This window comes from Rhipicephalus sanguineus, chromosome 5 (assembly GCF_013339695.2).
Source record: "Rhipicephalus sanguineus isolate Rsan-2018 chromosome 5, BIME_Rsan_1.4, whole genome shotgun sequence".
NCBI classification, from domain to species: domain Eukaryota; kingdom Metazoa; phylum Arthropoda; class Arachnida; order Ixodida; family Ixodidae; genus Rhipicephalus; species Rhipicephalus sanguineus.
The window spans coordinates 96,023,078-96,038,132 of NC_051180.1; the positions used below are offsets into that span (position 1 = coordinate 96,023,078).

Genomic DNA, 15,055 nt, shown 5'->3' on the forward strand with positions numbered 1-15,055 from the left:
CTGGTTGCTTCTATACGTTGTTACTAGGCCTTAGCTGGGTGATGCAGGTTGTTCCTGGGTTGCTTCTAGGTCGTAGCGAGGCTTGAGCTAGGTGATGCTAGGTAGTTTCTACGTTGATTCTCAGTGCAGAGAACAGGGGCGTAGCCAGGGAGGGGGGTTGGAGGGTTGGAGAAGAAAGAAAGAAAAGAAAACGTCAGGTCGCTTGCCTCCATTTCCCCGGTTGAGGAAGGGCTCCCGAATTTATTTTTTTCTTTTTTTGCCAAGCAATCGAAAGAAGGGACGGTCAATACCTTCTGAAAAGAATGCTATTCGTGTATTTGGATAATAATCGTGGACTGGCTGTTACCGAATTTTTAATAAAGTTTTAGCGCTCTTTGCTCACTACTCAATTCAGGTTACCATCATCCTCTCCCAGCATAATCATCGTTATCGACTTTACTAGACTTCACTGCCACAACATTCAGCCGGCGTCCTCGCACACAATTTTGCGCCCCTATTTCACAACATGTGATGGGCTCTGTGGGCATCACACGTCGCTGGCTCCTTCACGCTTCCTCTGCCTTGTTGCCTTTGCGATCTCGTACAGCTCCGGGTCGACTTTCGTCTTTGCAGCCCGAAGAATCCCGATCATTTGACGGGCACCTCGGCTGTCGTCCGGCTCAAGGAAAGTGTACGCCACACCAGCCTCATGACCTGCCGGATGCGACGCATGGCTGATTCGTCTCGAGTATGCCTCGGCGCTACTCGGGAAATCGTAATTCACCACAAAGCGCTCGCCATCTGAGGGCAGTTCCGGCGTGGCCACAATCGGTCGCCACCAGGATGGGCGTCTTGCCTCGGCGGAATGCTGCCAGCGCCCAATCCCGCGCTCTCTCCGAAGTTCCGCCGTGGACACCGACGACTGACCAGTCACGGAGCCGCAGCTTGTGCACCAGGTCGTCAACGCGCTTCTTTGTTTCGGCAAACACGATCACCTTTCTGGCTGCTGCTTCCTCTTGCCCGCCCAGAATGTCCTCAAGGACTGCGGCAAGTCCAGCCTCTTTGTCATACTCGGTGGAAACGCGGACTACGTGTGCAACGCTCTGGTCTGGCGAGGCCTGACACATACCGATGTGAATTTCAACGTAGTCCTTCAGCAGTGCGTCAACAAGCCGGTAGAGGTGCCTCGGTCTTCTTGACATCCACATTATGGTCTGCCGATCGGGCCTGACGTACCTGGCGATAGAGATGAGCTGCTGCTCGAAGCCCATGTCGGCCATGCGGTCCGCTTCGTCCAGCACGAGGTATGTGCACCGGCCGATGTCCAACTTATCCTCCTTGAGGAATGTGTGGAGACGACCGGGCGTCGCGACGCAGATTTGAAAGCCGCGGTTCAGATCCTTCAGTTGTCGGTCCTTCGGGTCGCCGGAGCAGATGCACGTAGCACGGACCCTGGTGTACGTTTCGAATTTGCCCACCACTCGATGAATCTCGCGGGCTTCCTCGGGTGTTGGAGCCAGTACCAGTGCCTGGAAACCCTGGTTGTGTTCCAGGCGCGGCTGGTGTAGGACGTGAACGATGGCTGGGAGGATATAAGCCAGGATCTTGCTTTCGGTTCCGGTTCCGAGAACGGCGAGCATATCTCTGCCCTTGAGTGCTACGGGCCAGCACTGGGCTTGAGCGGGTGTGGGAGAGGAGGTGGAGTTGTTCGCCTCGAGGGCCTCGACCAGGCATACGGGGAAGTTGGCTTCGTAAGTGTGTAGCACTGGCTTTGGAACACCGCGTCCACTCACAATTGTGATCCCGTTTTGCTCTCGGTATTCCTTCGCTGCCTCGGGAGACCGCCACGCCGTTCTGAAGTGCTCGTGGTATAAGTTCCTCTCGAAGGGCTGCAGGTGCGTCTCGCGCCAGTTCGGAGGTCCAGGTCGGCGGACGTTGACGTCAATCGCGGGTCTTTTCTGGAAAGCAATCGCATTCGGATTGGGCGGCAGCGGCTCGTTCGGTCCGTTGGGAGGGCCCAGCTGCAATCCAGCGTTGACGCCGACGAGCTGGTTGGCCATCTTCGCGTTCTTTTTACCTTCACACTAGAACAAGCTTGGTCGTTCCGGAAAATTTAGAATCGGTCAGGCCTGTGCCACGCGTAGTCGTATCCTTCCTCTTGCTCGCCAAGTCACTGTTGATGACACGCGAATCGCTTCGAGCCCATTGTATACCGGGAGAGATGTGATGGGGCCGAAGTGTCCGTGCCGTTGTCGCCAGAGGCGAGAGGCCGAAACGGAGCGGCAGCGGCTGCAGTGTCCAGCCCGGCCGAGGTCGTGAGCGTTCTCTCAGGCTCGCGCCTCGAGCTAGCGGCATGAGCTCCGCGAGAGGCGGGTTGGTCACGATGGTGGCATATGCGTGATGATGATGATGATAATGATGATGATGATAATGAGCGCGGATGATAATGCTGCACCATCCTCTTTTCATTATATTACGATAACGTTGTCGATGATGACGCACCTGGACGAAGGCACATACCCACAGTGGAGGGAAGGCAAGAAAACTCACATATGCGCCCTCATGGGTTCGCCTAAGACGAGTCGAAGGCTAAAGCCATTCAGTACGCCCTTATTCATCATCATTTAACGAAGTACCCACTACGAATCTGTAAGACAGTTTGTGAACCGACGTAGCTGCACACTGGTTTCATGACGTGGCTGTTGAAGAATTGTGGCTGAGCTCTTTGTAAAGGGGCGTAGATTTAAACCAATCTCTCGCTATGTACTTCACACTGTGTGACACCTGATGCGGTTGTACACTTCTGCTACGTAATATTACATACCGCCGCTGCGCAGTTTGAATGAACGGGAAAACAGAATCTGCCTGGCGTTGCAAAGTATCGCTATTTTGCCAGTGTGATTGCTTGAAGCAAGGTCTGGGGGCGGGCTAGTAGGTATTGCATATATGTTCATGCTTCAGCGCAAAAAGTGCACAGCAGACAAAGAAACGACGAGGACAATCGCAAACTTCCAAGTGTCGTTTATTAAAGCAACACACAAATATATACCTGACACACGCGATCACAACCATATCTGTCTAAGCAAGAGGGCGATAAAACAGCGCTTGTCCGCGCCGTTTCTTTGTCTGATATGCACTTTTGCACTGAAGCATTAACATCAGTGGTTGACCCGTGTCATTGGGGGGGGGGGGGTCTCACTAGTTCGCCAGCATCACAGCTTCCAGAGCCCGGGTCGACAGCGACGTGCCGCTCTACCGATGACGTCATGTATGGCGTTTCTGCCCAGGTCACGTGACCCCGATCTGTTGAGGTGCAAATAGACTCATTCATAATGGTATACTAAGCGCGAGCGACAGACAGAGGACAGGCGAGAGAACAAGTACGCAGCCTGTCCTGTGTGTAGTATTCGCGCTTAGTAGCGTTATGAATGACTTGTTCCAACTTGCCCAACTAGCAACCTTGTCAAATAGACCATCCCATCTTATGCATGAGGAAGCGCTTGACGTCACAAGACCGAGCGAACGTAAGGGGATGGGGCATGTACGCAATTTCCTTTTGGGTGGGTCGGCAATGGCCGTTGGCGGAGCTTACATTTTTTTTTTTCTAAAGGTGTAACCGACTATAAATACTATAAGGAGACCGGTAAGCCGCATGGGCAAGCTGTCCCCACAAATGCTGGTTAACGCATTATATGTATTGTCACGACTAATAGCTGGCAGGACGAGAGAGGACAACGAAGTGAGCAGTAACTAAGGTCATGCTGCTCTTTTGATCTCTGAATACAGACTTGTCTTTCCTCGTCGCACCGCGGTCCTGTGTCTTGTAATTTCCGCATTGCGACACTGGTGCATATATATGTATACGACAGCTGAATTCAGTACAAGCATAGAGAAAAATCAAACACAGGTACAAGTGCGTGTTTAGAATAACAGGTGAATGACTTAGAGTAGTGCGTCATGGCTATCTTCCCATTTGTTCATACGACGGCTTCGTCATTGAAGTTGCCCATTGCCGTCAATGGGGAACTTCAAAATATATTGTCTTCGTTAAAACAAAAATTGTATCGTGTGTCTTGTAATTTCCGCATTCCGACACTGGTGCATATATATGTATACGACAGCTGAATTCAGTACAAGCATAGAGAAAAATCAAACACAGGTACAAGTGCGTGTTTAGAATAACAGGTGAATGACTTAGAGTAGTGCGTCATGGCTATCTTCCCATTTGTTCATACGACGGCTTCGTCATTGAAGTTGCCCATTGCCGTCAATGGGGAACTTCAAAATATATTGTCTTCGTTAAAACAAAAATTGTATTGATAAAAGTTTCCATGTAAGAAGAACTGTTCATTTGCTTTCGATTTAGGCATAAAGCTGGTTTTTATTTGCAGCACCACATGGTGTACATTGAGTCTCAATGTGGACCAAAATGAAGATTTTCTGTAATTCGCAATCTTTTTCCTCGTAAGAATTACAAATTTCAGTGGTCTAAAAATATTTTTACCGGGAAATATACCTTCCGTAGAGTAAGCACTGATTACTGGAGTATTCATACATTGCGCGGTATTACAAGGGAAAAAATGCAAACATGGAACATTTTGAAAAAATTTGTGGAGGCGTATATGGCACAAAAATTGCAGTAATATTACTGAGATTCAAACACCTTATGCAAACGGTTTTATTTAATATGCACACTAATCTTGGCATTGAAACAAGATAGGATGTTCTCAGAATTAATTTTTAACAAACGTCAATCAGACGACATTCTGAGAAATTCGGAATACTCAAACGTGACCAAACTTTTTTTCTGAGGCTCCGAAGTATTCTAGCAATTTACTGTTTGCCATGGAAGAAATCAGCACGATTTTTTTCGGTCACATTTGACATGGCCGCTAAAATGGTTGGGACGTTTGGCATGGAACGACCCTATTGGAAATCACGCTATCGTACTTGTTGCGTAAAAATTCAATTAAGGACTGAATTTAACTGACTTTCTCAGCCACTTTCCCCTCCAGTAGCCTTGAAGGTCAGTAATTATTCTACCTTAGTAGCAAGTGCCGCAACCGATGCCGTCAACTGACCCAGTTCATCGTTTACTGCAGTGTAGTGATTTGCAAAGGAAACTCCATCGCGGTTACACCTGACTCTGGCGGGCTGGTTTCGACATTTTTGCAAGGCGGGCAAATCCAAATTTCACGCTTTGCAACAGACACCTTTCTGTACGCACCCTCTGTAACTGACGAACAGTGCTTTCCAAGATGATAGTTCCCCTTACAGTTCGAGAAGGATAGATTTTTTCCTTCCAAAATAACATTGCATGCAGAACAAGTAGAAGGCATTGTTGCAGTCAGTGGCACAGCACGCTGTAAAACGCGAAGTGAATAATGGCAGAAAACTCACCTGCCAAAAGTGACAGTGTTTAATTTGAAGCAGCGGCTCACCGCTGGCTGCAACGTTTCTTGGGAAGGCCGGACTTTATGCAGTCGGCGGAAGGCGCCGTGTGATGATCCGTGGAGGCGATTACACCCTTGCGCACAGGTGGTTGCTTGCAAGTATAGTGCGACAGCCGTCCCAGAAGCATGCATGCGCGATAAATTGGTCCAGGCGCCTGCGTTTGGCTGCAGATAGTGCCGCGATCCTCTTCTACGGAGCAAAAGTGGCCTGGCAAGAGTGAGAGACAGCGTTTAGTTTGAAGCAGCGGCATGCCGCTTGCCGCAGCAAGACGCCGTCAAATTCCATGACGTCACGGATAGTTGATGTGAGAGCATCAAGGCGTCGTCGCCACCTGTGTTTTCTATTTGCACGCTTCCTGGCCTACCGATCGTCTCCTCGCTGCAAGAGTTTTGTTTCTCTTATTGAGAAAGGGTAATCTACTAATCCGAGAGAAATTGTTTTTCGCTTTAGTGTCAGCTTCAGAAATGTATTAAAAAACATGGTTGATCCCTCCGTCATAGGAATCGGAATAACACGAAAGTAAAGCGTGCCCTTACAGAAGTAACTGAATGTTTACTGTACATTGATATAAGAGAATTTGCAAAATGCATATTGATGTCTGGCAGCTATAGCACCGTTTAACGTGGATGTACCCACTTTGATGATTGGTGGTACATCTACATCCCGACGACTAACGTCCATGCTAAATTATTAAACAAACCCTTGTGGTAGCTGTAGTAGTTCACGGTGAAAGCGTAATCAGAGAACGAGGTGTGATAGCCAGAAGAGCGTCGCATATATTGGACGCAGAACTTGGTCGCCATCCCGCGGCATGTTAAAATGTGATTGAACACCACGGCCAGAATAAAGGGAAACGCAAAGCGCGTCGGGCCGTCCCGCTAGCCCGGCCGCTCTTTTTCTCGGGGCGAGCGCCTGAGCGGGAAACGCGTTGTTACAGCCACGTGAGGCAGGCGCGCGTCGCAGAGCTACTTTTGATTCGCGTGATGCTATGAGCGAGGCCGACGCTCTTACGACGCTTGCGCTAAGGTCGCCACCTCGCGGTGTGTTAAGGCATTGACAAAATTGAACTTCTATTGAAAACGCGCCGAAAGGGACGGATGTGTAACGCGTTGCAGGTGCTTATTGCGGAGGCAACAGTAATTACGAATTACTTTACTTTACCGCTCCCAAAGGGCAACACCACCCCGCCGACCGGGAGAGTGGTAGATATAAAAGGCGCGCTTGTAAAGCCTCCAGAGTCTGTGACCGTGGCGCAGTGGATAGCGTGCCCGGCATCTGTTGTTGCGGACCGAGCGGTCGTGGGTTCGATGCCCGTTGTCGGAACTTTTTAACACGAGAGTGTTTTATGCCGGGGTCCACGACGGCTCCACTGACGCATTTCCGTCACGGATATGACGTTGTAAAATATAAAGACTAACATATGGCAAAGAAAAAACTAGAACGAAACGTTCCGTCACCTGGAATCGAGCTTACGACCTCTCGATTCCCAGCGCGCAGTGCGAAACGACTCCGCCACAAACGGCACGTTCTCCGTCGTACTAACGGCGTGCTATTTATATACACCATTTGCCAGTGGCGGTACTCAGAGATCAGGGTACATCAGCGTGTTTTCGTTATCACTAGCGAGATGACGCGAAGGGCTCGAAGAGCGTAGAGTTACTGTATATGCTACCTTTAGGTAGCAGAGTTGCGCATCTGTCTTCCAACGCCGCTAGCAACCATGCATTGCGGAGAAGCTGCCGCTTGGGCCAATTTTTTTATTTCTCGACGCCTCCGCTGCAGCGAACTGAATTAACACTAGCCATCGACAGCCAATGTTTATCGCCGGTCTTCGACACGCCAGACAGGTTAATCGGCGACACGGTAGGCATGTCGCCTGCAGAAACGAAGTGTGACTTCACCGCATAGCTGTGGTTGCTAGCCGGACCTATGCGCTACTCTGCTACCTAAAGGTAGCATATACAGTGACTCTAGAAGAGCGCGCCGAATGTCGTCGTCTCCCGCGTTGAGATGAGCGTGTGCCTCTACAGGGCGTGGTCGCTCCTGCGCGCGCGCTTACCTTGTACGTCTTGCGCTCTCACCGCAAGTTTGCGTTCAAGTTACACAGAGCACGAAGGTCATTTCGCTCACTGCAGCGGCCGCTTTTGCGAAAGGAGCGCGCTGCTCACAAACAAATAAGTTACAACTGTGACAGTTCGCGCTCATCCTGTGTATACTTGTGCGTTCGTTTCATGCGTCCTCCTTTCTATTTGACCAGCGGGCTTTAACTGTCGAGCTGTGACAGTTGTTAGTTCGCGCTCATCCTGTGTATGTCCGTTCCGCGCGTCCTTTCTGCTTGAGCAACGAGTTGGAAGTTTCGAGCTGCTTGCCGTTCTTCGCGTGACGTCACAACTTGTTGCTATATCATTCATTTCTTCGCCCTCGGGGCGAAACAATACACAACAAACGCTCAACTACGTCTGTGAAGACACGTTTTACTTTCGTGTTATACCGATTCCTATGACAGAGGGATCAACCATGTTTTTTTTTTTCTTTGCCATCTGATCGTGTATATTTTTTTGACATCACTTCCGTGACGGAAATACGTCACTGAAGTCTTGGTGGACCCCGGCATAAAACACTTTCGTGTTGAAAAGGTTATCAGCAGCGAAGAAAACCTGAAGCATAAACTGTTAATAGTGCATTTCACAGACCATTGCTAACTTCTTTCTAACGCGGCACGTTAAAGAACCCCAGATGGTCGAAATTCTCGGAGCCCTCCGCTACGGCATCCCTCATAATTATATCGGGGTTTTGGGACGTAAAACCGCAAGTTAATATTAATAACAACAATAATATTATTATTAATATTATTATTATTATTATTATTATTATTATTATTATTATTATTATTATTATTATTATTATTATTATTATTATTATTAACTCATGTGATTCGCAGATGTGTGGAGCAAGAAAAACATAGAAATATACTTTTATTGCTAGCATATGTGTATTGTGTATTTAAAAAGGCACTGCATATGAGTATTAGTCGCGAAAAGAAATCGCTGATCCATTTTCACGGCGAATTTCTTTCAATACCCGGCTTAATTAGTTAGAATACTGGTTTCTTTAGAAGGAGAACATGCATCATCTTAAATTTGCGAATACGACCACCTACTTAGAAGTGTTGTCTGCTCTGCTTTTTAAAAGAGAGCTTTCGGAACACTTTATATTAAGCAGAGTTTTTTTGTTGCAGGTATTTATACCCGCGGTCTGCCTCGTGGCGCATACAGATGTGCAGTTTGTGAGCAAGTTACTGTTTAGTAAGACATCGTCACTAATGCAGTTAATAACACTCGTGACAAACAGTAAACATGCTGCGACTTAAGCTTCTAACCACTCGCTACCATGGAGCCATAATTTGCTAAGGAACAATCCCGCTCACTCCCCCCCCCCCCCTCCCCGTATGCTATGCTGCCTCGTGCTTTAGTAGATGTGCGAAGAATAGAATAGCAGACAAATATTAATCCTCTGTCAACTTTGCCCACCGCGCCCGTGACGTGAATCTAGCCTATCGCCGAACAGAGGCGCCATCCCATGTCCAGGAAGCAAATCGACTGGTTTCGCAGTTCCTTCTGATCTCGCGGGTGGCGGCACAAACGTCTAATACTGTGTAAGCTGTGAAATGTTCTTTTACGTGAACATTTTAGCCACACTCACTCAATGTATTGCGCGTGTAAAAAAAGAAGATGCTGACTTAATTTATACTGATTGAGAGAACTCGTATATATATATATATATATATATATATATATATATATATATATATATATATATATATATATATATATATATATATATGCGCGCACGGTGGCACTTTGACAAACAAGAGTTGATAATCAGCAAAATGTACATAAAAACTAAAACTCGTTTAGTACAGTGGTGTAGTCAGCGCCTGTAAGGAGAAGGGAATGATCGCATGGTTAATTAGAAATGGGGGATATGCTTTACGTAAATTAAGGATTTTGCAAAGGCGTGAGAGCTTGCATTGCGGGGGGGATTCAAACATCCCCCTCCGCCGGCACTTTTTCAGTTTGAACGTGTATGCGTACGGACATACATACAAACTTACGCATGAACATACATGAAGTATGGCTCAACCCCGTCCTCCCCTCCCCCCGGAAAAAATTTCTGGCTATGCTAATGGCAAGATCATAACGTGAAGCCACGTTTTTTTTTTCTTATGCGACACTGCGACAGGAAAAAAAAAACCTCTGGTCAATTTATGGTACACTTTCCTTCGTAACCGAATTCTGTCTGGGTAAGCACGGTGAACACTGATATGTGCGTGAGCTATCACGTGGTCTTTATCTCCTTCCTGCTTTACATTTTTTGCTGCCCTCCCGCCTCCACCGTGTAGGGTAGCAAATCGGGTACAACCTGGATAACGTCCCTGCCTTTCCTTTTCTCTTATATATGCACGGTAGGTGGAAAGTAACTCCCTATTAGAATTGTTTATAAGTTTTAATTGTTTAAAGCTTTAACAAACTTTAATGAAACGAAGAACGTCTTGTTCCTTAGAGTCGAAGTATTTATTACAAATATCATTTATGTCATTGGGAGCACCAGAAACACGATCTCAACAAAAGTTGTGGGTTCATACGTTATTTGAGACGCATCTTCCATGAGGCTGGTTGGGATGTCGTGGCCACATGAAATGGCCTGAAAGGAGTCCTGATGCCTGGCGATTTGTTCCTCTTGCGGTGGGCTAGAGACGATTATCACACAATACGAAAAGCGCATTGATGAATTCGAGGAGTGAATTCAGCAGGATTTTGCGAACCCCCCGCAAGAGTATCTGCAGAAGCACGTCGCAAACATCTCCAATCGCTTACAAAAAGCTTTACCAAATAGTGGCGATGCTTACGCAGAATTCTAGCAATGCATAAGAATTTTCCGACTGTAAGGAACGAAATGTTTTTCGTTTCATTAAAATTGGTTAAATGTTACAAAAGATATAAACAAATCTTGTCCACTACCCAGGAACATGCACCCGGAACACGACAAGGGAAGACGACAAGCACGAGCACGATTGTTACAGCAGAGGCTAGCGACCTATAGCAACAAAGAGAGCGTGCGTTACACGGATGCTGCTAAGTATCGAGGGGTAAACAAAAATGTAGCTAGCGTGGTAGATGAAACAGGTAGGGAACTCGCTGCCGCTTCGACACATGCAAATGACGCAACTACCGCAGAAGAACTTGGCATTGCGTTAGCAATAAGTACAAGTTCTTCTTCAGTAACCATAGTGACGGATTCGCAAGAAGCATGTCGAAGATTTCAAAAAGGATCAATAAGTAAATCAACCCTTCGAATCCTCCTAAAGTGCGACTTCGAAGATGCAAGTATCCTCTGGACACCGGGGCACGAATCCCTAGCGGGGAACCGAGCGGCACATGCCGCAGCCCGAGAGCATACACACCGGGCTACTCCGCAGCGATATTCGAACTCCGAAAACGAAGAGGAGCCAATACCAAGAAAGTACTCTGACATACTCGCGCACTACAGGAAGCAACGACGCCACTATCCAGCGGCTCATAAAAGGCTTACTAGAGAGGAAGCAGTGACTTGGAGAAGGCTACAGGCGGGTACCTACGCACGGTACACTACTCCACGCAATGTACCCCGGCAACTTTAACAGGCACTGTACATACTGCCCGGCCACTGCCAACACCCTGTACCACATGGTATGGGGATGTCGCAACAACTCAAGTATCCCGCCCATAGACGAACTAAACGTGGACGAAAATCCGGAAGACCAATGGGAGGCGCTGCTGACGTCCGCGAACCCTGAGGACCAGCTCCGGTAGGTGGACAGGGCTCGAGCGTCAGCTGCAAGCCATGGCTACCTGGAATGAGGAAGTCACCCACCTCTGGGCGAAGGGCACGCGCGCCTGGTCCCTCAATAAAGTTTAATTCTCTCTCTCTCTAAACAAATCTTAACAGGGTGTTACCGCCCGCCCTGAATATCTATCTCTAGCGGCATTGTGGGCAGTGCGATTAGGACGTCCTCAGGGATCGCTGCCGACAACACATTGCACGCTTAGAATTCGAAAGTCCATAGGTCGGCAAACTCACTCACGAGTCCATTCACCAGGCTCACTCAGACTCAGATCGAGCTGTCAGTGTGAGCCTGAGTAAGTCCCGGTGAGAAAATATTTGTTGAGTTTGATTCCGAGGGAGTCCGGTTGAGGAAAATTTTAGTGAGTCTGAGTACAAGTGAGCCCTAAGCGCAAAATATAGTTCTTGAGTGGGTCTGAGTGAACTGCACCTTCCATTGCCGACCTATGGTCATATCTACTCATCTTCAGCATTACTATCAGTCTTATGTCGGCTCACGTTTATACTCCCGTCTACTCGTACATATTTGAACGCACTAGAGTTCATACGGCACATCATCAGAGGCGTGAGTTACGGAGGGATGGCGATGCCGTGACCTCCGCCCGCAAACTCTTTCTCGTGAAGTTCTTGATAAATATATCTCGTGTGAGATAAAAAGGCGCCATGCGGAGCACTGATTATGTGAGATATTGGCGTTAAAGAGCATTGACACCGTGATCGAAAAAGCTAATTATGCGCTAAGGCACTCATGAGTCGACTCACTCAGTCTCAGATCGGGTCGGAAGTCTGAGTGAGTTCGGGTGCGTAATTTTTTGGTGAGTCATAGTCCTGGTGAGCTCAGTTGAAGAAAAATTTGTGCGTTTTAGTCCGAGTGAGCCCTAAGCGCAAAATATATTTTTGAGTGAGTACAAGTGAGCGCCACTTTTCTTGCCGACAAGCGTTCGAATTTGATACAGGCTCTTCATTTTTTCTCCTACTTTCAATCTCGTTAAAGGGAATAGTTGCTACAGTTTTGATTACGGCTTGTTTAGTAAAGCTTCCACATACCGTGAAGATATTGCGCAAATGCGGGTGTACTTCCATCTATGTTAATGCATAGTACTTTACAATACTTTCGTGAACTGAAGTGAAACATGCTAAATGGAATGAGCGAAAGTTTATATCTCCAAACTAATAAATCAGTAAACCATCAGGTACTCGGTGATAGGTAAAAATGAATATCTGAAGTCTAGTTCACACCACAAAAAGAAATAATACTGTTCGATCACTTCTCATGAAAAGTTATATCGAAATGTAGTTTAACTGCACAAAATCATGGAATTCGGCGTATGACTGACAATCGTTTGGAATTCAGCAAGCGTAATAAGCTCGCAGTTGTGGCGAAATATGTTCGCCGTTGTCCCGGTGAATGCACCAAAATTTGATATCAGAGATTGCAACAACTAAGATGTTCTGGGCTGGAGTAAATCCCCGGTATGACGATCGTACTTCGCTAGAACATATATTTGGGATTGTTTCCACTGGCATTCTTGCAGACATTTGCAGTTTCCTACGGAAGTCGCTCCACCCTTTTTTTTTTAATTCTGAACTACACTTGTGGTCCACAACATCGATAAAATCAGAACTTTTAGTGTCCTGGTGCACACTGCCAGCATATAATACTTTTTCTCAACTACTGTTGTTCATTAGACCTATATTGCATTTGTGAATTATAAACACAATTATTCTCAGACATATATAGAAAAACAAGGTTTTTATTGAAGAGTAAAGTATTTTTATGGTACACGCATGACCGCTTATATGCTGCCATAAAAAAAAACTTATTGGGTAAATCGGCACTTGGATTTTTTGTGTGTGCTCGTTTCCGGCGCTAAATACATATAGTGAAAAGACCACAGAACAGACAGACGCTACACTGTCTATCTGTGCTCCCTGTCTCACGATATGCATATTTAGTGCCAGAAACAAGCATACACAGTAAATGCTACTGTACACTCTAGGGAGGGGAAAGGGGGTGCAATAGGTTCTGAAGGAGAGTGGCAAAAAAAAGTAACGGAAATATCGCGTGGCTACAGCTCAGAATGACATCAGTTGAGACAATGGCCAAAAATGCACTCCTTTGTACCACGAACTGAATTTTCGCTGAAGCTTTCGGGTAAGGTCGATTTCGTAAAGGCAAGTGATCAATAAATCTAAAGGCTACCATTATTGTGAAGGACATGGTGGACATATGATGCCGCGTAACATCAACGGAGCACTGTGAATCATGCCCGTCCAAAGAAACATTAAACATGCCACAACATATCATAGGATTCCTGAAGCGCATATTACTACTGAAAAAAATCGTTGCTACATTTCTCATCAACGTGCAAACCCTGTTACCCTTTGTGTGATTGCAATAACAGCTAATGAGCACTCAACGCGATTTCAGTCAATCAACATCAACGAAAGCAACGATGTCTTTAGGTAAAATCAACCATTTAGTGTGCCAAATATTGAAAATAGTAAAAAAGAGCGCTCGATCCCACGGGATCTACCTAAGGGTTCGACGAAATGTAGACGAAAGACGAGACCATAACGGCGGAGCCAGTGAATACTATGGTGTGTGGTCTGCATAGCTTCCTTAGTATTGAACAAGAAAGTCTACAGGGATTCGCCGTGTTCCGGTCAAAGCCTCAGGACCTGTAGAATTCTCGGCGTCACTTTCAATGCATTTGGTGTACATGACACCATCAGGTCCTGCGTTGTACAAACTCTCGAAAATGATGTCACAGCTGCAAAACACTGTGATTTTCCCTCTGGAACGCCGGTACTAATCTCAATCGGTTTACCTACGAAAATTTTGGTACCTTTGCCATGCTGTAAAACCCCCGCTCCGCGTCTCAAGGAAAGTACAAAGTTGCATCACTTCGTTTTTTCTGGTCTGGTGGCACAGAATTGTTATCTCGTCCGACGTTAGCTCAACCGCGAGACCGTGGCGGCTTTGCATTCCCCGACGTTTCTGCCACCATTTCTATCTTGTGCCTGCGCACATTATTAAGGATACTTAGTAGAGACGGTACGCCCGCTCAGACCCTGGCTGGTTACCACCTTGGGCCATTACTACGTGTCTTGATGCCGGCTAGCCTTATAGACCATGGTCCCCAGTCCCCGTTTTTGTATCGAGCTTTTCTGAAAGAGGAGGGAGAGGAAGGAAAGGCAGGAAGGTCAACCAGACGCGCGTCCGGTTTGCTATCCTACGCTGGGGGAAGGGATTAAGGGATGAAAAGATAGAGAGATAGAAAGAAGGGAACATACAAAAAAGATACACGTGAGCTTAAACTGCATTGTTGCGTTCGATAGTACTAGAAGCAAGACCTCAAGCTTATCACGTTCCACTGTAAATCGTTGAGTCATGGTGCCTACTGAAGGCTTGCAAGTACTGGACATAGAACATCCAGTACCTGTTGTACGGACTCAACGTATGGCGATTTCAGCCTATCGATGAACACGTGAAGTGTATCTAACAGTGATTGAAGTACTATGAGGATTGATTTGTCTTCTGGCAACTTGTCAGTCGGAGATTCAGGGTTCACTCTTGCCGATGTGCACTGTGAATCTTCAGGTCGCTGCGACTTCGGCAACGGAGGCCAAGCTGCGTCCGTTGTGTCCATGCATTCCTTGGTTTGTACTGGCCGTCGCCGATCCGTGTGGCTGCGGCTTCGGCAATGTAGGCCAAGTGGAATCCACATCAACCATG

At 47.0% G+C, this 15,055-nt stretch overlaps 1 protein-coding gene across 1 annotated transcript; it reads right to left on the minus strand.

Annotated features, from left to right (window-relative positions):
* Window positions 1-740: 740 nt before the first annotated feature.
* LOC119394861 (probable ATP-dependent RNA helicase DDX5) lies at window positions 741-2,039 on the minus strand. The gene has a single exon (XM_037662162.1). It carries the CDS (start codon window positions 2,037-2,039, stop codon window positions 741-743), a length of 1,299 nt encoding a protein of 432 aa, XP_037518090.1.
* Between the last annotated feature and the right edge of the window lie 13,016 nt (window positions 2,040-15,055).

Coding starts and splice junctions, on each gene's coding strand:
- LOC119394861 (XM_037662162.1), bottom strand. CDS start 2,039: ATGGCCAACCAGCTCGTCGGCGTCAACGCTGGATTGCAGCTGGGCCCT.